This window comes from Eublepharis macularius, chromosome 17 (genome assembly GCF_028583425.1).
Source record: "Eublepharis macularius isolate TG4126 chromosome 17, MPM_Emac_v1.0, whole genome shotgun sequence".
In the NCBI taxonomy this organism is placed as follows: Eukaryota; Metazoa; Chordata; class Lepidosauria; order Squamata; family Eublepharidae; genus Eublepharis; species Eublepharis macularius.
The window spans coordinates 27,899,140-27,922,470 of NC_072806.1; the positions used below are offsets into that span (position 1 = coordinate 27,899,140).

Genomic DNA, 23,331 nt, shown 5'->3' on the forward strand with positions numbered 1-23,331 from the left:
GGGCCCAAGCCGCTGCTAGCAGCCGGGCGCCTGCCGGGGAAACCTCCAGCGAGCCTGGCTAGGCGCTCCCTGGTCAGTTCCCGCCTGGAGCCTCCCGCGGGTCGGTCCCCGAGCTTGCCCTCGCTACCGGGCAGCCTGCTATCCAGCCCCAGCTATGCCCAGCCGGCATCCATGTTCTCAGGCAGCAAGAAGACCCAGAGGAAAAGACTGCTTTGGGAAGCCATTTCGGTGAAGCGGGCACACCACATCCGCAGCGAGAGTACCTCGCCCCGCTCTGCATATCTTAGGAGCCGCCCAGGAGAAGGAACTAAGTGCCGACCATCCCAAGCACTTAGAGAATGCATCTCAAAGAAACCTCCGCATTCCAGAGTTGATGACATCAGGACAAGCCCTGTCCGCTGGAACATCCTTTCAGCCCACTTGGATTTCCCCCTCCCTCTTTTGTCCCCTCTTCCTGAGGTGTCACTTATCGCAATCAGATTACCAAAGTGGCCCATCCAAGCCATTCAGTAACCCATTAGAACCTTTGTTTTAAACTGTGAGAACCACCAAGTACAGCACCAGCCCCAGGGTACGTTTTGGGGTATTTAAGCTGGTCTCTCAGACCACTCGGTGCTTAGGCCATTCCCATCCCGAACCCCTCGCTGTCTGTGGCTTAGGCCATTCCCATCCCGAACCCCTCGCTGTCTGTGGCTTAGGCCATTCCCATCCCGAACCCCTCGCTGTCTGTGGCTTAGGCCATCCTATCCAGAATCCCTTGCTGTCCGTCTGTGGTCCCAGTGCTGGCATTGGGCCACCTCGCTGTTGTGTCTCTGCTTCGCTTCAGGATAAGTGAGTATTCCCCACCATCATTGGGAACCAGCTAATGCGAAAGTCTCTGTATTTCCTACTCTGTATTTCTTAGACCTTGTATGCTTTCTTGTGTGTATGTGCAAGTTCAGGCTTATGCCACACTAAGTGCACGTGTTTGGAACTTATTTGTAGTCTGCCTCTTTTTCACTAGTGTGTCTGGAATCGGGACCTCCGTAGACATAGGTTAAGATCCGCGCTTATTTTAGTTACAGACTGCTAAAGCTAATTTCCCCCATTAATAAGAGCAGTTCTGGTAACAGCCCACAGGATGGGAGCGGAGTCCTGCCACTTTTGCCCTGTATAACTGACAGTGCAATCCTAAGTGAAGTTACTCCAGTGTAATCTCATTGATTTCAATGGGCTTAGGCTGGAGTAACTCTGCTTAGGATTGTACTGTAACCTTGTACAGTTGCCGTCCAAATGTGAAGCTGCTGTCAGCTTCCCTGGGCCTATAAGGAAGGGTCGTTAAGAGCCCAGTTCATCATATGCATGAAACAGCTTGAAAGATAGATAAGGTGAAGTGGGCATCAGGATGCAGTCCATAGCAGTCTACGACCCTCCAGTTCAAAGCATGCTGGAGAGCGAGGCCCAGCACCAAAAGGAAAAGCTCCCAGAAAAAACCAGCATGACAATGCCATTCTGGTCTTATTGCCAAGGTCTTCTGCAAGGCTTGTTTCCAGTGGGAAATCCCTGGCCACCAGTGCCTCACACCTCATTTTGTAGCACCCAGGGGATTTCAGCAGAAGGAAACCCTCACAGCTTGGCTAGAGGCCTCTGCTCAATCCCTAGGAAAGAGAGGTCCAGATTGAGCAGCTTCTGTGCTGTCATTCACAGTTCTCACATTAGCTATTTTTAGCTATTACTGGAGAGAAATGACTCTTCCATATGGAACATCTTTCTGAACACAAATAAAGCTATTTTAGAAAACAAAAGCTGCCAGGAAGAGTCAGCCCTAGAGAGCAAAGATTAACACTTGGACTCCCAGACAAGCCAAAGAGGGCACTGGACTGCAAGAGAAGCCATTCAGGAAACGCCAGCAAAAGAAAGACACCAGTCTGCTTCCAGTGGAGCTGAGGGGAGCAGAGTAAACTTTCAAGGTGCTGGGGGGTTTTTGTCTTACATCTTTCAGCCTGTTATTGTAAAAAAAATACTCATTAATTAAAATATGTATTTTCATCCCTTCCTGTAAGACCAGAGGCAGTTAAAGCACATTCCCTCACTTGTATGCGAAGCGGAAATCAAAAACCGTCTCAAAGCAAAAGACTTTGAAGCATGTTGTGTTCCATCTAACTTCAGTCACCACCACCCCCGTTCCTGCAAGTGATATCTTCATCTCCTTCATTCATCCTTCCTCATGCTGAACTATTTCTATTTCCTTCATTCTTTCCCATTGTCTCTGCTTTATTCTTTTCAGAACAAGCCACTCAAAGAAGGTACAAGCTCCAACACTAGACTGCTGAGGAAAGGAAGAAGTCCTTATAATGCAGAGCCTTCCTGTGTGTAGATAATGTCAAGAGCAAGACATACAAAAATGTCCAGCTAATGCTTACGTGTTATCCCAGAAGAGCCCTCATCTCTGTCCCTTGCAAAGCATGTCTTTTATTACATAAGGAGAGAGGGAGAGAGAGAGAGAGAATTTGATTGCATGCAAAAGAAAGAAGCAGGTCACAGCTTTGAGGTTATTCTCTTTATTGCGTTGGGAAGGATGAACACAGTAAATGAAAGGAAGGAGTGATTCACCGTCTAACTGGCAAGCAGGCATTTTAGCCCAACAAGATGCACTCTGGCGCCTGCTCAAGTACACTCCCAATGACTGCACTCAGATTATTTTTTAAAAATTGATCCTTCCAGCCTCTCTCCCTATCCCTGCTTCCTTCTATGGGGCAGATTTCATTTCAGCTGTGGCTCTTGTGCTTTTTACCCCACAAGGTCAAAATCTGACACCATGCTTGCCTCAGGACAGTACTGTATATTCTCAGTGGAGTGTTAGATGAAGCAAGGAGGGTGTTATCTGAATTTCATGGTCTCAGAATCCCAACCCATCCAGATAGGTGAGTAGCCGTGTTGGTCTGCAGTAGAAGAGCAAACTTTGAGCCCAGTACCATCTTAAAGACCAACAAGATGTCGAGGGTATAAACCTTCAAGAAACTAGCATCAATACCTGACAAAGGGAACTTTGACTCTCGAAATCCTGGGAATCTTGTTGCTACTGGACTCAAATCTTGCTCAGTCCAGCCAGGTCCAGGATCTAACCAAGGTCTCAGGCAACAGCTTCTCCCAGCCCCAAGATCCCAGGTTTAAATTAGGCACGCCAGTCACTGCTGTGGTTCCTCTGGGGACAGCTACTTGGCCTCGAGCTATTAGGGTTGCCATCTCCAGGTTGGGAAATTCCTGAAGATTTGTGAGTTGGAGTCTAAAGAGGGCTGGGAGGAGAGGGACCTCAGCAGGGTATAATGCCACAGACTCCACCTTCCAAAGCAGCCCTTTTCTCCAGAGGAACTGATCTCTGTGTCCTGGAGATCAGTTGTAATTCCGGGAGATCTCCAGCCACCTCCGGGAGTTTGGCAACTGGATAGTGAACCAATCCCCAACGGCACCCCCAGCTGAAGGAAGAAACTCGGCGCAGATGAACGTGAGGGATCCCGCAGAGAGCCGCTCCCCGATGGAAGAGGAGGTCGCTGCCTTAGTTAGGGCTCCTCGGACCGGGACCTCTCTCCATTTAGCTCGCTTGCGACCCGGAAACGGCGCTATCTAGGCCGCAGCCGTCTCCATGGCAACGCCCTTTCCTCCCGGCCAAGCGTGGTCATGTGACTTGCGAGCCAAGATGGCGGCCTCCCTGCGGGCTGGGGAGCGGCTGCGGCGGGTGGCCGCGGACCCCGAGCTGATACGGCTGGCTCCAGAGCTGCGGGCAGAACTCGAGGCGGCCTCGGCTGAGCGCGGCCTGCCCTTTGCACTCGTCCGGAGGCTTCACCGAGCGCTGCGAGAGGCGGGTGAGTCCTGCGGTGGTTCTTGACCTTGAAGGCAACGAGAGATCTCTGACCGCAGTTTGGGGGGGGGGGGGGGTCCTCAAGGTAGGCAACCCCGGGTGAGGGAACGCTTCACCATTCTTTGCATGGAGATGAATTGGAACTGCTTGCCCTGTCTGTGGGGCCATTGCCCTCGCCTGTATCTGGGAGGAAGCTGATCTCTGTTGCCTGAAGATCAATTGTGATTCCGGGAGATCTCCAGCCACCACCTGCTGGTTGGCAACCCTGTGTTTACTCTCGGGTAAGCGTGTTCTGTCCAACGGGAGGAAGCCCCGCTGAAAGCTAATGAGGTATCCATAACTGAGCTCGGTAACATAAATATAATTATTTAATAAATTAGAAAGAACACATTGTTAACTTGGGTAACTCACTGTGGCAGAATTTCCTGATAACTTTGAAGGCTTTACCGGAGGATTCAGCACATTTGCAGGGGGGAGGGGTATAAATGAGGCAATGTGGTGTATCGGTGTGTTGTCCTGGGATCAAGAGACCCAGATTTCAATTCCTCCTCTGCTGTGGTAGCTGGCTGGGTGATCTTAAGCCAGTCCCCCACTCTCAGACTAATCTATCTCACAGGTTCTTGTGAGGATAAAATGGAGGAGAGGAAAAATGATGTAAGCCACTTCAGGTTTACAGTGAGGAATAAATGAAGCAATTAAGTGAGTAAATAAATTGTCATGTTGTCTGAATGGAACTGCTGTGTTCCCTGGTAATGTGTATCTGAATGCCAGTTGCTGAGGAGGGGTGCAGCAGCAGTGAAAACTTTGGCCTGTATGCTTCTTCTTGTGAGCCTCTTATCTGTCTTGCTGTTGCTTGAAATAGGATGCTGGACTAGTTGGAACCCCCTTGAGCTATTCCTGAAGAACTGTTCTTATGGTTTTAAGGTTTCTGATTCCATGTCTCACCATACAGTTGCAAAATTAGCATGACAGGCGTTTCCATGATGGAAGGTAATCGCTTTACCCAGCACGGATAATATTGGCAGCCCCCCCCCCCATTTTTCTGTTCACATTTCCAGTCTCTGCTTTCCTGCCTCCTAGAGTTCACTGCATCCTTGCTTGGCCACTAACATCTCTGGCAATCAGCAGACTCTGATCCTTCAGAGGCTTTTGTTTTAATCTTACCGATTTGATTTCTAGGTTCTCAAGTGTATCTTCATGAACTTCTCGAAGGCAGTGAGGTCTTACTTCCTGAAGTGAAAAAAGCTCCCAGGGTTTGTATTAATGACTATTTTCTGTGTTCAGAGTGGCTGGAAACTGAGTGCTTTTTGAACTCCTTGTTGTAAAGGCCTTGCTCAAAGGACTTGTTTCCCCCTTTTAGAGTATATCAGTTTCCATCTCAACATATCCCATGAAAGGGATTTTTAAAAGTTTAGTAAAAGTCAAAAACATTAGGAAAAGAATGGCATGGCATTTTCACTATCGGACTGCCTTTGTGCCTGTTTCAGAACCCAGAGTTAGTGGCCCGGCTGAAGACGCTCAAGGCTAAGCTAGCCAATGAGGAGTACAAGAGGATGACAAGAAATGTCAACAGCCAGGTAAGGAGAAAATGCATGGCAGGTGTGAAACTGAGCTGGCCCTGACATTTGCTGGGATGTGCTTTATCTCATTAAGCCAACAATAAATATTGAGGTGGTATGATTCTTGCTTTGAGGGATTCCCAGTGATAGGCTTACATGCACAGAAGATCCCAGTTCTAACACCCCAGCACATTGCCAGAGTCACTAGTTGGCATGCTGTGCCTGTTTCTGCTGATGAGAAGTAAGTGATAGAAACAAGGTGTAGAGAACGTAGCAGTTGCATTGGTGTCCATAACAAACCTGCCACAAGCTAACAATCACAGCAGAATGCTGTAAATGAATTACAGCAACTGAGAACTGAATGCTTAGTTCTGTGGTGAAAAAGAGTAAAGCTGTTTCTTCTCTGTAGGACTAAGCAGACATGCTGTAATGTATGTAGCATGAACCCAGTTCTTTTGCGGCTAGTAAGCAGGGTTGATACTTAAAGTTGGATCCCATTTCATATATTACAGTAAGTAAATAAGAGTGGAGAATTTCTGTTAATCTTGGGATTGAAGCAGCAGGAGAGAGGGTTGAACTGTACAAAGCTACCCTATTTCTCTCTTTTTCTCTTACAGGAACTGAATCGATATGGCACTCTGGCTGACATCGGAAGGCAAGGTTTGTTACTATCATGCGAACTGAGTTGTCAGGTAGGCTGAGCCTAGTAAGCAGGAGAGGAGCCACAGTTCAGTGTGTTAAAGCCCAGCTTCAGTTTGTGGAATCTCTAGTTAAAGGATCCCTGATAACCAGCATTGAGACTAAAATGAACTAGTTAGACCAATAGTCTAGTTCTCTATAAGGCAGTATCATAAATAAGATGCAATTATAAGGGCATTCATGAAAATTGGATGAAGTTATCAGGCAAAGAGTCTCCTCTTAGTGGAAATGAAGGGCATCTCAAAGCCAGGACTACAGTGCTGCTAGTCTCTCTCCTTTGCCCACTGTGCAGAGGGGAGACAAACGCAAGAAAGAAGTGAAAGAAATGCCTCTCTTCCAAGCACAGAGAGCATTGTGATTATACCAGAGTCCACCCCTCCCTGTTGTCATCCATCAAACATGCAATGGCAACCATATAGCAGAGCACCACACCAGTCCCTGCAGCTGTTGATTTGCATAGGCTGATCAGAAGGTTGGCATGGTACTGGACGTGGAGTCCTTCCTGACCTCTCCTCCTGTCCAAAGGGGCACAAAGTGTGTACAGAGTAATGTTCTGCAGTAACAGTATAGAGCAAATAGGCTTCAAAGGTCTACATATGAGTCTTACAGAGTCTGCAGGTTCATCCCCCCGTTTTGGGGGTTGCCATAAGGTGGGCTACCCCAGTAGAGTGTAGTATAACCATTGAGGCAACTTACCATTCCTTGTATAGGGTTGAATTGGAACTGCTTGTCCTGTCTGCTGGGACTCCACCATGAAGGAGTCTACCAGGACATTCCATCAAGGACTTAAAGGTCACCATTGTTCAACAAAATCATTTCAAAAACACCTGCATCTGACAAAGAGAGCTGTAGCTCTCGAAAGCTTATGCTACATAAAGTTGGTTAGTCTTAAAGGTTCTGCTGGACTTTTTACTATTTCAAAAACAGATTCCAACGGGAAGCTGCTGAATTGGAATTAATATGTAGATTTGACTCAGTCAGACTTGGATTGAATAGAGATTATGAATGGTTATCTCATTACCAGAAGTAACTGCCTTCAGGCATTCCATTCAGTTTCGGCTATGGGGGGGAGGGGTCACACCCAGCCTGGATTGTGCACTCCACCTCTTTCATGACTTTTTGGAACTGATTTACATTTACATGACCCTCACTTCCTGCACCCTCGCCCTCCTCCCCTCAGCACCTATATATCTCTGGCTAGTTTCTTCATACCCTCCATGCATCTGACGAAGAGAGCTGTGGTTCTTGAAAGCTTATGCTACAAATAAGTTGATTAGTCTTAAAGGTGCTACTGGACTCTCTACTATTTTGCAACTACAGATTAACACAGCTAACTCCTCTGAATCTATCACCATGGAGCTGAGAGCCTCCAGAGCAACAGGCATCACAGGTGTTTGATCAGCAGTAGAACAAGTTAGAGTTGAGTGGCTGGTAGCCAATCTGGACTGTAGTTGTGCTTCTTGCGTCCTCCACTAGCAGGAGATGGGATTACACCAGCATGATACTTAGACGATAGTGCATTTGCTGCCACACCCCTCCCCTTAGCACTCAACATACTTGCTGCTGACAACTATTGTGAGAGTCCAGGTTCTTGGGATAATACCTGGAGTAAGGGGGGGGGGGGACAAACAGTTGCACCAGTCTCCATTTGAGGCAAGGACTCCCTCTCCAGGCCATACTTAACTGTGTTGGGCACATTGCCCTTGCATCCCCCGTTGGGGGAGTTGGTGTGCCCTGGGTACCTGCACCAGTTCTGGTGGTTGTTATCTCAAAAATATATATTGTAAAGCTGGGGAAAGTGCAGAAGGGCAGCCAGAATGGTTAGGGAGGTGAGCACCACTCCTGCTAAAGAAAGGCTAAGGACTCTGGGGGGAACAGGCAAATAAAGGAGGACATGATAGAATTTTATAAAATGAGAAAGTGGGGGCTGAGAAAGTGGATAGAGAGAACTTTTTCTCCCGTTCCCATAACACCAGAACTCAGGAGTGAAGTGTTTGAGAAGTCGGTACAGGTCAGACAGAAGGAAATACTTCTTTACTCAACAAGTAATTAAACTCTGGAATTCACTGCCAGTGGATGTAGCAATGGCCATGAGCTTAGATGGGTTTAAAAGGGGGTTAGACAGTCGCTCAGTGACTGCTAGCCATGATATACAAAGGCACCAAGCCCTGTGAAGCCCAGGGCTAGGAAGCCACATGGGGAAGACCTTGGCCTCTCTGGCCTGTTTTTGGCCTGTTTGTTGGCCACTGTGTAAAAAAGAATGCTGACCCTGCTGACTGGCGAGATCCAGCAGAGCTGCTCTTACGGAAGCAGGCAGTCCTGCAGAAACCTTGATCCCCAGCACAATTAGGGCTTTAAACATAAACGCTTGTACTTGGAATTGCAACAAGTTGGCTAGCTGCAGTGGCAGTAAAAGGCAAAATATCTTGATACTTATTTACAGCTTGGCATTTTTCTTTTGAGAGAGAAAGGTGTTGCTCCTTTAGGATTTCCCGAAGAGACGCTGGGCTGGTAGGCTCCCATCCTCTGTCTCCCTTTCTCAGTTAGGTCTACCAAAGTCTTGGTCGTCACCATATTCAACTTTCTTATCACCATGGGAGCTGCATTTGCCTGCACATACCTGGGCAGTCAGTACATCTTTGCAGAAATGGCAGCGGTGAGTGATGATTGTGCCGGGCAGGGTGGTGGTGGCAGCTGGAGTGAGTTTGAGTTTTGCACAAGCTCCTTTTTACTACCAGCAATTTCTACCCATGAAGCTCAAAAATTCTGTAATTTGCCTGCCAAGTCTTCTTTCATGTAAATAAAAGAGCAACTAACGTAGATGCTGAACAGTGGGGAATGTTCCTCTTTGATGCTAATACTAGATGCAGAAGCCAGGCGTACAGGCAGTGCCTGGTAAGATCCTAAGCTGCGGTTGTGGCTTACTCAGTGAAAATGCATGAGGCAGAACTAATGTATTCCCTCTTTCCCTTTAGCGGGTGTTGTCAGCTGTGATTGTGGCCTCCGTGGTGGGTTTGGCAGAGCTGTATGTGATGGTGAGGACTCTGGAAGGGGAACTGGGAGAGCTGTAACCTGATTGGGCTCCCGAAGTCTTTCTGGCCCCGTTTCTTCAGCATATCAGACCCACCTGAAAACAGCCAGAGCTCACGGGCATATCACAGAAAGGGCCACCTCTGTATCTTCGCCTCCAGCAGGTGCTGGCTCTGAACAAGCAAGTCTTTTGCAGTCTGAAGCAAAAACCTACCTGAGGTCCCTTGCGTGCCCTCTCCTTTTTTTTGTTCCTTGGAACAAGCTTGCTTCTGCTCTCCGCTCCTTCCTTCAAGCAAGCGCTGTCCTTCGCAGCTGTCTGGAGTGTGGCCGGGCCTGGCCTGCAGATGCTGACTAGAAAAGCTGTTTCCTGCCAACACTGGAAGATCTGTAGTTGTTCCGTGGACCCTGACACTTCAACGGGCAGGGTCAGAGGGGCTTGTCTTTTCACTGTTGTAATAGACCTATGGAATGCCTGATTTCTGGCTAAAAAAAGTTCTGTAAGATGACGTCTTGCCTTGTTTAGAAGTGAATTTTCTACTATGTGCAATAAACTTACTAACAAAAGCAGTTCACAAGTTATGTGTCAGCTCCAGGAGTTGGGGCTGAATCTGCATTTCTCATGAACTGGGGCTCCCTCCCACTTCTCTGGCCTCTCTTTGCCTTGTTCCTAGAAAGGGGGTGGGGTGGGGGTCTCCTCATGAGTATTCTTTCTTGGTTTTCATTTAACTACAGCTAAGTTGTTTTCCTTCAAGCAATTGGCCTCTGAGCTTTGTTTTTGGATGGAAACTGTAAAATTCTCTCTAGAACATTGAAAAAAAGGCTTTGATTTGTAAGAAAATTTAAGCATTTCTAACATGGAGGGGATTCTTTTCCCTGAAGTGGCCTCATGCCTGCCTTTTTTTCCACCAGATTCTGCTTTGCTTATCCTCTTGTTCCCATGTCTGATGTTGCTCACAGCAGTCAGGCAGGTGCCCCAGGAAAGCTCATCAAAATGAGCAGTTTGGGAATGAGAGGTAGGATTCGTAGGAACACGGAGGCACCACTAGGCTAGTCTGTGTCTTAACTGTTGATTAGCCTGCACTTCTGGGAATTTGGCTAATCCGTCGAAAAAGCTGTGTGCAGCCTATGTGATATGACCTCATCATGTGTGAAATTAATTCCACAAGGGGTGGCACGAAGATGTGTTACATCCTGAACCTGCTTCTCATCGGTTGCACTTGAAGGTAGTCTTCCGTTCCGTGCTTAGGGAATGTCATTTTCCTTATTCTTTCCAGCTCGTATTTCTGCACATAAGTTCTTGGCCAACATACTGGAGTTAATAGGGGAAGCATCTCTAAAGTGAAGAGGACCTTTTTCCTGCAGTGGCCACATGCCTGCTTCTGAGTTTAAACCTCTTCTTGGCTCTAATGCTCCCTGGGTGACTTTGGGCTTCTCTTTTTCCACCTAACCTGCCACACAGAGTTGTTGTGAGAGTGAAACGGGACATTCTCATGCGCACTGCCCTGATCTCCAGAGCTGAAACCAATCTACCTCATCCCCTGTCATGCCTAGTTGCTAGCAAAAGGGATATTAACCTGGAGGGGCAGTTAGCCTGGAAGCCCCATGGACAGGCTGCTTCTCAGAAAAGGGTAGGGAAGAGGGTCAACTGTCTGCTCTGCATGTGAGCACTGTCAGGGGCATCGTTGTGGGTCATGCCAGAGTCTTGTCTTGGCCTGTGTGCCTCAGGGGTCAGCAGGACTCGCCCAGAAGGGCTCCATGCAGAGACCACAGCCTGCCTCTGCTGCCCTCCACCCCCAAACAACAACTAACATTCACTCTGAGTGTGGAAGCTCCATGTAGCCAATAGTATGCCTCTCCTTCATGGATTTGTCCATCCAAGCAAGCGGCTGCTGCACCCTTTGCCGGTGAGTTCCACAAGTTAATTATGCGCTATGTGCTTTTTGTGTTGTACTCAATCTATTGCCCACCCACTTCATTGGTTTCTAACATGTAGACCAAGGAAGAAAAAGTTCTTTCTCCACACCATACAAAATTTTGGAAACCTCTTATCAGTTCCCTTCACCACCCCTTACATTTTTTCCTAAATTTCTTAGCCTAGCAAGGAAAGTGCTCCAACAGCATCACCCCTCTATGACTTTTGTTACACTTTTTGGCACTTTTCTGGACATCTTTTTGAGATGGGCAGAACTGTACATATTGGGGGGGGGCGGTATTCTGAGGCTTGCCCACATTTGCCCTCCGGCTTCAAGGGGTTAAGCTGCCAAGCACCATTCCTGGGCCCTCAGAAATGTTGATTAAGGTTCTGATGTCGGCTAAGCCCCCCCTGGCAATATTAATATAGCTGCTACGTGCAAATCCGGCGGTGAAACCCTGAACCTGCCGCCGGGAAAGGATTAGAGGATGTCGTTCAATCATCCGCGGATCCCCCAAGAGATTAAGGTATTTTTTCGGGCAGATTAGGGGGCATTACCAGCGATTGCGGGACGCGCGCCCTCCTGCATTTCAGGATATTGAAGAGGTGGGGGTCACACACACCCTGTACAAATCCGAAATGAAAGCGACCCGGCTAAACTGGAAGGGCACCACAGCTCCTTTATTGAGTTTACAGGGGGAGGGGGGATTAATTTGGAAAGGTGTGTCGGGGTGGGGTGTGTGATAGGTATAGTTTAATCCTCCGTCTCCCGCCAGAGTTTCTGCCTCCCTGCTCTGCTGCAGTACTGGCCCCAGCTGGCCCCTTCCTGGACGGGGCGAGCGACCCTACAGCTCCCCCAGGTTGGCCACGAGCGCGGCACTGTAGATGAGGTCGGAGATGGAGCCCAGGGAGGTTGGCGGCCCTGGGAAGGCATCCCAGCAGCTCGACAGCGCTGTCCAGACGGCCGCGCCTTCCTCCTCCTCCTCCTCCTCCTGGACGGGCCATCGAGGGGCCGGACTCAGTGCGTCCTCCCCGCCGAGGAAGCCCGAGGAGCCGCCGGCTAGCGGAGAGACCCGGGCTTGCTGCTTGCAGTGCTGGGGGGAGACGCCCAGACGGGGCTGCTTACTGCCGGCCAGGGTGGCTCGAGGGCAGGCGGGCGGCTCCGCAGCCGGGCTGGTCTTGATCCTCCGGGCACGCCGGTTCTGGAACCAGACCTGGGCCGGGAGAGGAGAAGGGAGGGGCCGGTGAGAGGGCGGGGCGGGCGGGCGGCGGCGGCGGGGCGCGCCCCCTTCCCCGGAGCTCACCTGGATCTTGGCTTCGGGCAGCTGCGTGAGCTCGGCCAGGCGCTCCCGGGTGCCGATGTCCGGGTAGGGCAGGGCGGCGAAGACACGCTCCAGCTGGCTCAGCTGGCCCCGGCTGAACGTGGTCCGTTTCCTCTTCCTGGGCCCGCCAGCCCAGCCGCCTCGTTCTGTTCTGGGGCACGAGAGGCTCCCTGCGGGAAGACAGAGGGGACGGGCAGCGCTCACCTTGGCTGGGCGACCCGCCCCCGGACCCCCCCCCTCCCGAGTGGGAAGCCCTCCGCGCTCACCCCCTCCATGCTCCGCCGCCAGCTCACCGGCCGCCCCGTCGGGGAAGGCGAAGGGCAGGAAGCGAGGCGCCTCGGCTGTACCCATCCTGGCTGTCACCTCCCTGCTGCCCATCCAGCTTTTATCTCTTCCCATCAGGGACCGCCTCCTACCTCCCCCCCAACCCATCTGGGGCCAGCTGTCCCGTCATCCCTCTAGTCCTCCTAACCCGACAGCACCAACTCCTTTCTCACCCTTGCGGAGGGTCTCTGTTCTGAGTCTGGCATGGAAATGTCACAATCCAAAGCCTTCCTGTCCTGTGTCCCACATCCCCTGTCCCCTATTCATATCTGCTGGCTGAAAATTCGAGTCATGCATCTGGGGCTGGGGTCCAGCCTAGGAAAGCTTCTGACTCAATAAATCTGTCCAGCCTTTTGGATGCCACACATCACTCATTTTCATCCTAGCCCTGAGATGGTGGGCAAAGTCTCAGACACCAAGGGAACTGTCCTTGGTGCTGATGGGGCACATCAACATAAGCTTGCTGCCCTCTTCATGGAGAGGGGCAACCCCTCGTCTCCATGCCCAGCTGGACAGGTGTAGGAACTACAAATCCAAACTACCTCCTCTCCCAGACAGAAGCCCTTGATTCCTTATAGCACTTGGGCTCAATTGTACTTACTGCTTTCACATATGTAGGATAATGCTCTTTCAATGCACTGGGGCAAGTGGTTTTTCCTGTGTCACATGATTGTTAAATGTGTTGCAAACGACTGCTAAAGAGCACTCTCTGACTTGTGTGAAAGCTGTAGAAGGAGAGCATTCTATATGTGTTCAGTCATAGTATGGTTAACTTCTCGTGGCCCAAGACTGATTATTGCCATTCTCTTACTGCTGTTGAACTGTCTCCCCTCTCTATGCAAACTCTCTCACACACACACCTGCACCCCACTTGTTAATTCTGGGTTGGGTTAGATCTCACACAGCCTACCTCTGAATGGCTTCATTTGGTTCAGGGAGAAGCTTAGATGGAGAGGAGATAAAGGGGCTTTCACAGCAGGAAGGGGGAAAGTGCTAGGGCAGTGAGAGGCTCAGGAATGACAAAGGTTGTTGAGTTCCAAGCAGGAAACATTCCCTCTGACCCTCTGCACCCAACTTGTGTTGCCAGGGCCTTCCTCCCACTAGCTTCTCAAAGGGCACCAGAGGAGGGTGGGGGGAGCAGAGATCCTGGAACTCTTTGAACCTTTGACAAAAATACCAGAGAGAAATCCAGCCCCGGAGGCCAGATAGGTCCTCTTTCTTTTCCATCCCTCCAGGTCCTGGGGAACTGGCTGTGAAAGCCTGGCTGGGCCCTGGGGGCTCTCAACCACAGGAGCGTGCTCTAGGGATGATCATGTGAACATGATCTTTGCACTACATGCCAGTTTTTCTCTTTGGAGCTTTTCTCTAAGGAGAAACACCACCAGTTCTTGCCTTGTCACTGCTGGCACATTGCAACAGCAGGGAATGAGTAAGTTTGAATAGGCACAACAAAAAGTTTCTAGTGGGGGGCACATCTGTGAGAGTATCTGAATCTTCTAGCATGCTTTGCATAAGTGACCGCAATGGGATCACCAGAGGAATGCACAGTGCCCAGGAAAGAGGATCCTCTGGCTATGATGATCAGGCCTAGCTTGCATTGTTTGCAGTTAATGAGACAGTGGGCTGGGGTGGGAATCAATAGGGGTCACAGCGTCTCTTACTGTTTTAAGTAAAAGTGATTTTGCTTACAGAAGCCTGAGGAATATTTCAAACCCTTGACATAAATCAGTTTCTTCTTGTTATATTTGCCATGCCATTCTCCTGCCACCATTTCAATCAGCCTGAGAAAGAGTTCTGTGCAACTCACAAGCTTGCTGTCATGGCATCCTTAGTCAGTCCAAGCAGACAAGAGCTGTTGCTTTGAGCAAATGCAGACTCCAAAACCACTAGGAGAGACTGCATCATTTGTGAGTGTGCGTTGGGGTGGCAGTGGAGAGAAAGGTCCAGCAGGCAAGCAGGAGCCAAGGGAAGGCCTTCCTTTCTGCTATGTAGTGCCGACTTTATTCCGGAGCCATGAAAAGGGATGAGCTTCCATGTTCTTCATCTATCACCCCATCCCCATGATAACCCTCTTTTTGGACAGGGCGCTGGGTGGATTTGTGCCTGCAACTGTCCCAGATTGCAAGCAGATTCTTGCCCCCTCCCCTGCCCCAGGACCACGCTGGCAGGTGCTCATCAGATCCTGAGATGGACCCTGATCCTAACTGCTAAGCAAGGCAGAACTTCACAACACCCAAATCCCAGCAGGGAAGCTGAATCAGGTCTGCTGCAGTGAAACCCAAAATGGGCTTTGTGGCATTTTGTCAATAAGCTGATTCCAGTAACCCATCATGGCACTGCTGCCTAATCTCCAAGGTGCCCCGAGGTCCCATTTGTGTTTCCCACCCACCCCCATCTGGTCCCCAGAGTCAAAGACATGGAAAGGCAGGAATGGAATGCTTTATTTGGCTGCTGGTATAAGTTTGAAGATGGCTATGGCCGCAGTTAGGCCTGATCTGCATCGGACGGGCAGCCCAGCCAGTACTTGGCTATGTTGCGCGGATATCTAGGGTACACGAAGTCCACACGTCGTGTGCGCAGGTTAAGTCGATAGTACTGGTCTGAGAGAGGGAGAGATACACGGACGCAAATGTCACTGTGGATCGAGCCCCTCCAGGCTTGCACCCTCAAAGCTATTCAACCCACCCACCCTCAGTTCCTGGGTTCTCTGCTGCTCTGTCAATATATATACATTATTTATTTATTAAAAATGGAGAGCTGGAAGTGTCTTAAAATATCCCTCTCACACACACACACACAGAGTAGTGAGAGCACAGGGACATTTTGCAAGGACAAATTTCTGGAATGCACCCACCCCCTGCAAATTTTTTGTTTTGCCCCATTTTCACCTCTTTCTCCGCTCCCCCGCCCCCATTCCTAGCCAGCCTTAGGAACAAAAAATGGCATTGTGGAATTCAGCAACCTCTTCCCAAGAGTGGCCAGCCAGATATGTCTGGGGAGCCCCAACCAGGGCTTTTTTTCATCTGGAACATGGTGGAATGCTGAGGCACAGATGGCTATCTAAACTCCCCTCTGTCTGGAGATCAGGGGGCGGGGCCACCGGCCATGTGACCATTTTTGCCGAGGGCAATCGACGCTTTAAAAAACTCCCCCCTTGTTCCAGCTGACCCAACGTGACGTCATTGTGCGGTCCTGAACTCCACCACCTCTTTTCCCAGAAAAAAAGCCCTGGCCCCAACCATCCATTCTTGGTTGCTGGTCACCAGCAGCCAGTACATAGAGCTATACTGACTCAGAATGTGGCAGCTCCATTAAGCATACTGCAAATGGACCATGATGCTGTATTCGTTTGTCTGTTCATTTTAAAATGAATATCCAGTGGCAAGGGATTCCGTAGGATAAATACTGGTTGCATATAGATATCCTGCCTGAGCTGAAGCTGGTTCCCAGTTTTTCATTCCTAGTTCTGGATTCCTTATTCCCCAATCCAACCAAAAAGATTGTTGACACTTAAACATATGTAAACAGTCCAGCACCCCAACATAAATATTGGATAACCCTCCCCCCCATCATATATGCCTCAGGGACTGTTCTGCAATGGGGCATAATATATTCTCAAATCTAAAGCTTTGGTTTAGTGCTAAGTCCTCCAACCCACCCCCCTCAACAATTGTAACTATTCTTTTTGTAGCACTCTGTCCCAGCCAGCCTGTGTCACTGGGGAGAGCAGGTCTAAAGGGTTAATGGGCTAAAGGACCCTCCACTAAACCCACCGTCCACGAAGAAATAGACACTCTGGAAGGGCTGGCAGGATGTGGGTCTACCCAGGATCCAGTCCAGGTCTGCAGACTCTGAGCTGCTGTCCCCTGGCCAATCCCAGGCTCTTGATTTCCAGCGGCCCCAGCGACGGCGGCTGCGATACTTCTTGCGTTGCCGGCGTGATGACTTCTTCTTTGAGCGACGTTTTGATGGGCTTGGCGCCACATAGATTCGGCCGACCATGGCAGCATCTAGCCGGTTGGGTACCCCTCGCCAGTCCTGGCTGATGTAGCGTGGCCTGCTGGCCCCACCTGGCAAGGGAGAAAAAGAGTGACTCAGGGCCTTGAGCTAGCCAGAGGTTCCAAGAGGCTTCTTTCCTCTGCCATGGACCCAGTGGGGCAGATGCCATGTCTGAAGGCTCAGTTCTGGCCCCCACAGAAGGGTAGCACACCACAGAAGCCCTTCTGGATGGTCTTCCTAGTCTAACATCCACCATCACCTGCTTGGTCTACAGCAGGAAAGCAGATTCCAAAACTGTTATTGCTTACCAGAAACTGCAATTTACAGGTACACTGCCTCTTAACATGGAAGTGCCTTTTAGCCATGAAGTATAATAACCTCCTCTGTAAATACGGCTAATCCCCCTTGAAAGCCATCTCAGTTCATGGCCCATGACTACAACATGTAGCAGTGAGATTCACAACTTAATTGTGTGAAGAAGTTCCCAGAGGGTGGGCTTCACCCTAGCCGCCCATCCCATGGCCCCACTCACTCCGCCGTGAGCCCCCAAAGAGCTCCAAAAAGATCTCCTCCCAGCTATCGTCCACCAAGTGAGCAAAGTGGTCAAAGACGAGAGATGGAGATGTCTCCTCGCAGTCCTCGCGGCTCGGCTGATTGGCGAAGTCGTAACTCCAGTAATGCTTCCCTGCCAGGGAGAGGGAGGGAGGGAGGCAACAGATGTCAGGCAAGCCTCTGGCATGGCCGTTCGTTGGCTTTGGGGGCATCCTATCAGCACAGTGCATTGACTGGAGGTGTCTCTGTCAAATATACTCCCCTCTTCTCCAAGAGCGAGTATATATGGCACTGAAGACATTTTATTCTCACAACAACCCTGTGAGGTAGGCCAGGAACAGAGAGGACCAAGTGTGAATATAATGGTTGAAGGGGGATTCAAATCCAGGGCTTGGATCCAGCCAGCTTTTTTACTCCACCTCACCCAGTTCTAATACATTTTTTCTATAGAACCTGTCCCACATAGCTTTTATCTATAGCAAGACAAAAAACTGGCTGGATCCAGCCCCAGGTCTTCCAAGTCCAACATTCTGTCCGTGGCACTGATCTTCTAGAGAGGAATAATTAGCAAATGGAAAAGGAAAATGGTAACCTAACGCTCCCCCCCCCTCCAAAACCTCAGGCTGCTCTTGGAGAGCAAGGGTTGGTCTTTCTATCTCCCCTTCTACCCCTCCAACCACTACAGAAGGAACTGCAGAATCTCTCTAGACCTTGGAAAAGCAGGAAAGGACAGCCCTAGAGAGGGAACAGTGCTTAGGAAGTGGAGACCGCAATCAGTAAGGAGCATAGGGGGCAGAAGACTATGACCCATTTTGGCTGCAGGTTTTCTCCCCAAACCATGTGATGGACTATCACAGGCTTGGCAAACACCTCCAGCTGGCCACTGTCTCTTGGTTGGCTCATGCACCAGAATGCTTGAGTCACAGCACAATATGCGAACTGTGCACTGGATTTGGTGAGATATTACGTTCTCTCTGGGGCACAAGATCTGTGATGATTCAATTTCCCATACACAAGTCACCGGTCCTCAAGGAAGGACAGATGTCTGTAGGCAAACTAGCCCCAGGTCTCCCTTTGCCATATCTGCAAGGAGCCGAACTGCAAAGGGAAAGGGATGGTTGGTCTGGGTCACCTTTGAAGAAGTAGACCCTCTCACTGGCAAAGTAGTTCTGAGCGGGCAGTGCAAAAGCAGCGTCAATATCATCGGGGATCCCTTCAAAGCCATCTGAGATGTTGCGGGGAAACTCTGGGTCCAGGGCTCCATCCTCAAAGCGCCAGTACTGGCTCCCCTGCAGAAGAGAGAGAAATGTTCTGAGGGGGGGGGAGTGAGTAGACTCAGAGCCAAGCTACAAGTGACGCCTGACACCGGTTGGACACTTGTCAGCTTCCCTCAAGTTTTGATGGGAAATGTAGGCATCCTGGTCTTGCAGCTGTAATGGAGAGCCAAGCTGTAAAACCAGGACGCCTACATTTCCCATCAAAACTTGAGGGAAGCTGACAAGTGTCCAACCTGGGTAAGGCATCACTTGTAGCTTGGCTCCCAAGCTGCCCAAGTCTCCACCAGTGGCTAATTGTCCAAAAACAACAGATGCAGAGGCTCAACCCTGTCTGTAAAGCACATGCTCTGTCCCTGGCTGTGCTCCCTCACTGCTTTTTGGAGGCCCCTTCCTTAGCCCTGCTTCCACAGCAGAAGACTTTCAGGCTAACTAATTTCTTCCAAACATCAGTACTCTCTCCCACCACAGCCCCGCCTTGCCCAGCACTGTGATCTTCATATGTTACAATTTGTTCTCTTCTCACCCTTTGCTCTCTTCATGCTCTGTAACATCACAGAGCAATGGAGTGCAAGCTGAGCTGTCCCTGCACTCAGGACCTAAGGGTGCAGAACTTCCGTGTGTCCTGGTGTGAGCTTTCCCGCCAGTATCACAACCCACCTTGAAGACGTAGGTCTTGCCCTGGCAGTTGATGCGGGTGAAGGCTGCATCTATGGGTCCCTCGATACCCCACAGTTCCTGGATAAGTTTGGGGTACCCAGGCCTCACACTTGTCTCATCGAGTTCATAGAAATATTTCCCTGGATTGAGAAGAGAGAAGGGCAAATATTCTGTTTGTGTCTTTTCTGGGACACAGTTCCACCTGGGAGGGGTATTGCTTGTTCCCTCAGGGAGTCAGACTGTGTGCTTCTTCCCCAGAAGAGCAAGTATATCTGGTCAGTCCTTGGACTCCACTTGAAATGGAGAGCCATATCACATGCTAATTTGCCTGGCTGTCAGGATGCTTTGGGTTGCACAATCCTGTACTTCTCAGCCAAGGGTCTGCATTTCTTTGGTTTGCAATTAGCACAAGACCCTCTTGCAAGGTGACAGAGAGAGATGCAGCCCAAATCTCAGAAGGCTGCTTGTCAAAAAGTATCACTACCCCAAGAGAGTATTTGGACATTCAGGCCAGCAGGCAATACCCATAGCCCTGGGTGCATTTTTTTGTATCTGTTGTGGGCTGGTGGGGATCTTGCATGCTCCCCAAGAGGAAAAGAATTCAATCCCTCTCCCTCCTGGTCATACCACGGAAGGCATAGATGGAGCCATTTTTCAGGGCTGTGAAAGCATCAAAGGGTTTCCCGCTGCACAAGAACTCGTCTTCTGCTTCTTGAGTGGTTCCCTCTGGCTCAAACAAGAAGGTTGGATCAGTGAGTGCCACGGGTTCTTCTGTTGGCAAGAAGTCCTGCGGGTCACTGCTTATGGGCTCCAAGGAAGGGTCAGTGGGTACAGTGGCTGTAAAATTGGCAAGATCTTCATCATAATCCAGGTACTCATCCTCTGGCTGAAAAAAGACGTCCCCGCGGGTCACTGCAGAGACAGAAACACCACACAAAAGGTTAGCCTTTTGGGGACACCCGCAGCCTGCCCATTTAATCTGAGCCTGGTGCCACTGCCTTTTGGCTCCCAAACCATTTTTGATTCCTTGCCTTAGACCCGGAACACTGAGTGTAAACAATCAGTGTGCCTCTGAGCATGTGTGAAGTGCCTTTTCTTCATTGCTTTGTAACCAGGAACATCTTTCCTCTGGGATTAAGAATGAAGTTTCCACCTTTTCTTATCTGGCCTGCGTGCCTTTAGCATCTTTCTTAAGTGAAATTTTGCCTAGCATGGCCATAGAAGCTTCAGCAAGTGGAGAAGGGTATTAGTATAAAAGTAATGAGGCTATATGATAATGGAATGGTTCGGGAAGGCGCTTTTATATGTCGACTCTCCCACCATGTATAGAATGTATGATCTGTTTGCTATATGTATTATCTTGATCACACTGCATTGTTTTCAACTTACATAATACTATTTTCTGCATTGTTTAATACATCATGTCTAATGATTTATGGTTTGCTTCAGATTTCATGCCTCATCCTATTGGTTGGATTCTTAGACTGTATAATCCATCTTGAGTCTCCCATCTCTGTGTTTTTGGGGGTCAGTTGCCATAGGGTTGCCAGCTCTGACCTGGGAAATTCCTGAGATTTTTGAGCTGGAACTTTAAGAAGACACAGTTTTAGGAAAGGGGGATTAGTGGGGATTTGATTCCAAAAAGTCCCTCGAAAGCTGCCCTTTTCTCCAGAGAAACCGATTGATGTAGAATCATAGAGTTGGAAGGGGTCTCCAGGGTCATCGAGTCCAACTCCTGTAATTTGGAGAGCAATTGTAATTCCAGGAGAACTCCAGGCCTGACCTGAGGGTTGGTAACTCTAGTTGGTAACCCAATCGTTTAGGATCCCTGGGCTCTAGATTTGTTCCCACCTCGCTAGCCACTGCGGTGATGCCACCTTCTACAGCAAACCCGTTCCAGGCACCCTACACTCTCTGTCTTTCTTCTCTCTCCACCCAACCTTGGGGCTCCCCAGCAATGCTGTAAGGGCATCGTCTGCACTCTTCTGGATTTGTGGGTCTGAACCTGACTCCCTTTGGACTAGCCAGGACCAAAGGAGGACGCTGGGAAAGGGTTTGTGCAAGGCTAGGCTAGAGCACCTGCTGGGAAGCTGGCAGGAGCCCCACCACCCTCAGAGGAGTAAATACCTTTGGGTTTGCAAACTGTGAAGTAATCATTGCAGCAACTCTGGTAGTACATGCAGAGGTCATCGCACTGACATTTCTTCTGATCATCAAAGCCCTTGTCACAGCGCCCCTCGCAGGATTCTGCAAAAGACAGACCTCAAGCCAGTCACCGGGAGGGAGATGGGCTGAGCAGTAGATCAGCCATCTTGCCACCAGAGCTATTCGACAGTTCCCCTCCCTCTGCTTGGGGTTTGCCAGGCAGGCAGCTTGCTGGGCTGGAACGGACTGAAAGACCATCGCAATCCACATCTTGTGTTCGATAGCGGCCAGTCAGAAGCCTCTGGGCTTCAGCTCACATGCAACACATGAAGCAAACAGCCCACTCCACATCTTCTGTGTGATATTATGGGATAGTCCGCCTCTGCCTCTTAACATGGAGGCTCCACTTTGTTATCATGGTGGCAGACTCATCCTCCATGAATGTATCACAAACCTTACAAACCACAACAATAACCTAAGCTAATAGCTGCCACCGCAGCAGCAGTGGATCTCCACGGTTAATTCTGTGTGGAGAAGTACAATGGGCCCGGATCTTCTGCCAGTCAATTTAATTGGGGTGATTGAGTTCTAGTATTAGGAGACCGAGAGAGAGGAAGCCTCACTGCACCCGTGCCCTGCCTCCTCTCCCAAGATCACACGGGTCCCAGTTTCCCTCAGGGCTCCCAAGTCAACAACCAAAATGGGGTGAGAACAGGGAGGGGGGAGGGGGGACTGCACTCACCCTCAGCCGCGAAGGCCCCACACAGAAAGCTCAGCAGCAGTGCCCCGAGCAGGAGCCGCATAGTGCACCACACTCCCTCCGCCGGAGTCTGGCTGGCTCTCCCCAGGAGGCTGGTGGCTCGGCCAGATTGGGAACAAACAAGGGCAAGGGGGGGTCAGTGGCCTGGGCAGGCCCAGCTCCTCCCCCTCTGGGGCTGGCCGTGAAGAGAACTGACCATGACCCTCTCGCTGCCTCCAACCTTTTGTGTACTTTCAGGGCCAGCGATTGTTTAGCTGTCTCAGGACTGTGGGCACGGCTCTCCCCTCCTTCATGTTATCCTCCCAACGACCATGTGAGGAAGCTTAAGCTGAGAGAAAGTGACGGGCCCAAGGCTGCTCAGAAAGCTTTCAGGGCTGAGTCAGGCACTCTCACATCAACCCACACTGGCCATTTGGCCCCAGTGGGCTCCTTGCCCCCTTCCTCTCACATTTCGGCACAAAGGGGCGGAGCTGCAGCCATGGCTGTGGGGACAGGCCTTGGCCTCTCCTCAAAGCGGCCTTCTGGCAGGTCAAAAACTTCCAAGCAGTCAGGCAGGATGGGCAAGGTCAGCTGCACCAGCACCAGCCAACCAGCCGGATTATAGCAGAAGGTTTTTTTGCAAGAACTTTTCTTATTCTCGTGGCTCATTGTGAATGGGCCATCACCGCAAACACTTCGGAATTGCCGGATTCTGAGCTGAATGAAAACCAAAGGTTTCCAGTATCTTATTTAGCCTTGGCGATGGATGGGATGAGTTCTAATCTTTTATGAATGCGGTCAGAAAGGACTTATTTATTTTTATTATTTGCCACATTTATACCCCACATTTCTCCCCAATCGGGACCCAAAGCTTCTTGCATCGTTCCCCTCTCTTCCATTTTATTCTCACAACAACCCTGAGAGGGTGGGACTGGCCCAAGGTCGCCCTACAAGCTTCCATGGCAGAGTGAGGAATATGAACCTGGGTCGCCCAGATTCTAGCCTTTCAGTTTAATCTCTACACCACACTGGTTCTCGAAGCATACTGATTTAACCAGCGGAATGTGGGGCACTGCTTTATCATTTCACCGTGAACTATCTGTGGCCAAGGCCAGAGCCAAAATTTACTTTCTGATGTTCTGTACCAGCAGCAATGCTGGGAAAATGGTCTGGGGCAGGTCAGAGTAGTTCAGGGAGCTTAGCGGGGAAGTGCTGCCGTAGAGTCAGTCCTCCAAAGCTGTGCCCTTTCCTCCAAAAGAACTGATCCTGGTAGTTTGG

General features: G+C 50.1%; 3 protein-coding genes across 3 annotated transcripts; 1 reads left to right on the top strand and 2 right to left on the bottom strand.

Moving 5' to 3' along the window:
* The first annotated feature begins 3,622 nt into the window (after window positions 1-3,622).
* On the top strand, window positions 3,623-9,690 carry TMEM199 (transmembrane protein 199). The gene is made up of 6 exons (XM_055001843.1): window positions 3,623-3,842; window positions 5,018-5,091; window positions 5,326-5,415; window positions 6,015-6,057; window positions 8,640-8,752; window positions 9,072-9,690. The coding sequence occupies exons 1-6, from the start codon at window positions 3,623-3,625 to the stop codon at window positions 9,165-9,167; spliced, it is 636 nt and encodes a 211-aa protein (XP_054857818.1). The 3' UTR covers window positions 9,168-9,690.
* Window positions 9,691-11,808: 2,118 nt separating this feature from the next.
* On the bottom strand, window positions 11,809-12,711 carry SEBOX (SEBOX homeobox). Its single transcript, XM_055001980.1, has 3 exons — window positions 12,627-12,711; window positions 12,343-12,530; window positions 11,809-12,252 (listed from the first exon to the last, which is right to left on the bottom strand). The coding sequence occupies exons 1-3, from the start codon at window positions 12,709-12,711 to the stop codon at window positions 11,884-11,886; spliced, it is 642 nt and encodes a 213-aa protein (XP_054857955.1). The 3' UTR covers window positions 11,809-11,883.
* A 2,394-nt stretch (window positions 12,712-15,105) lies between these two features.
* VTN (vitronectin) lies at window positions 15,106-22,191 on the bottom strand. The gene is made up of 8 exons (XM_055002072.1): window positions 22,057-22,191; window positions 21,297-21,416; window positions 19,797-20,081; window positions 19,170-19,309; window positions 18,368-18,524; window positions 17,216-17,368; window positions 16,458-16,754; window positions 15,106-15,284 (listed from the first exon to the last, which is right to left on the bottom strand). The coding sequence occupies exons 1-8, from the start codon at window positions 22,115-22,117 to the stop codon at window positions 15,169-15,171; spliced, it is 1,329 nt and encodes a 442-aa protein (XP_054858047.1). The 5' UTR covers window positions 22,118-22,191; the 3' UTR covers window positions 15,106-15,168.
* Between the last annotated feature and the right edge of the window lie 1,140 nt (window positions 22,192-23,331).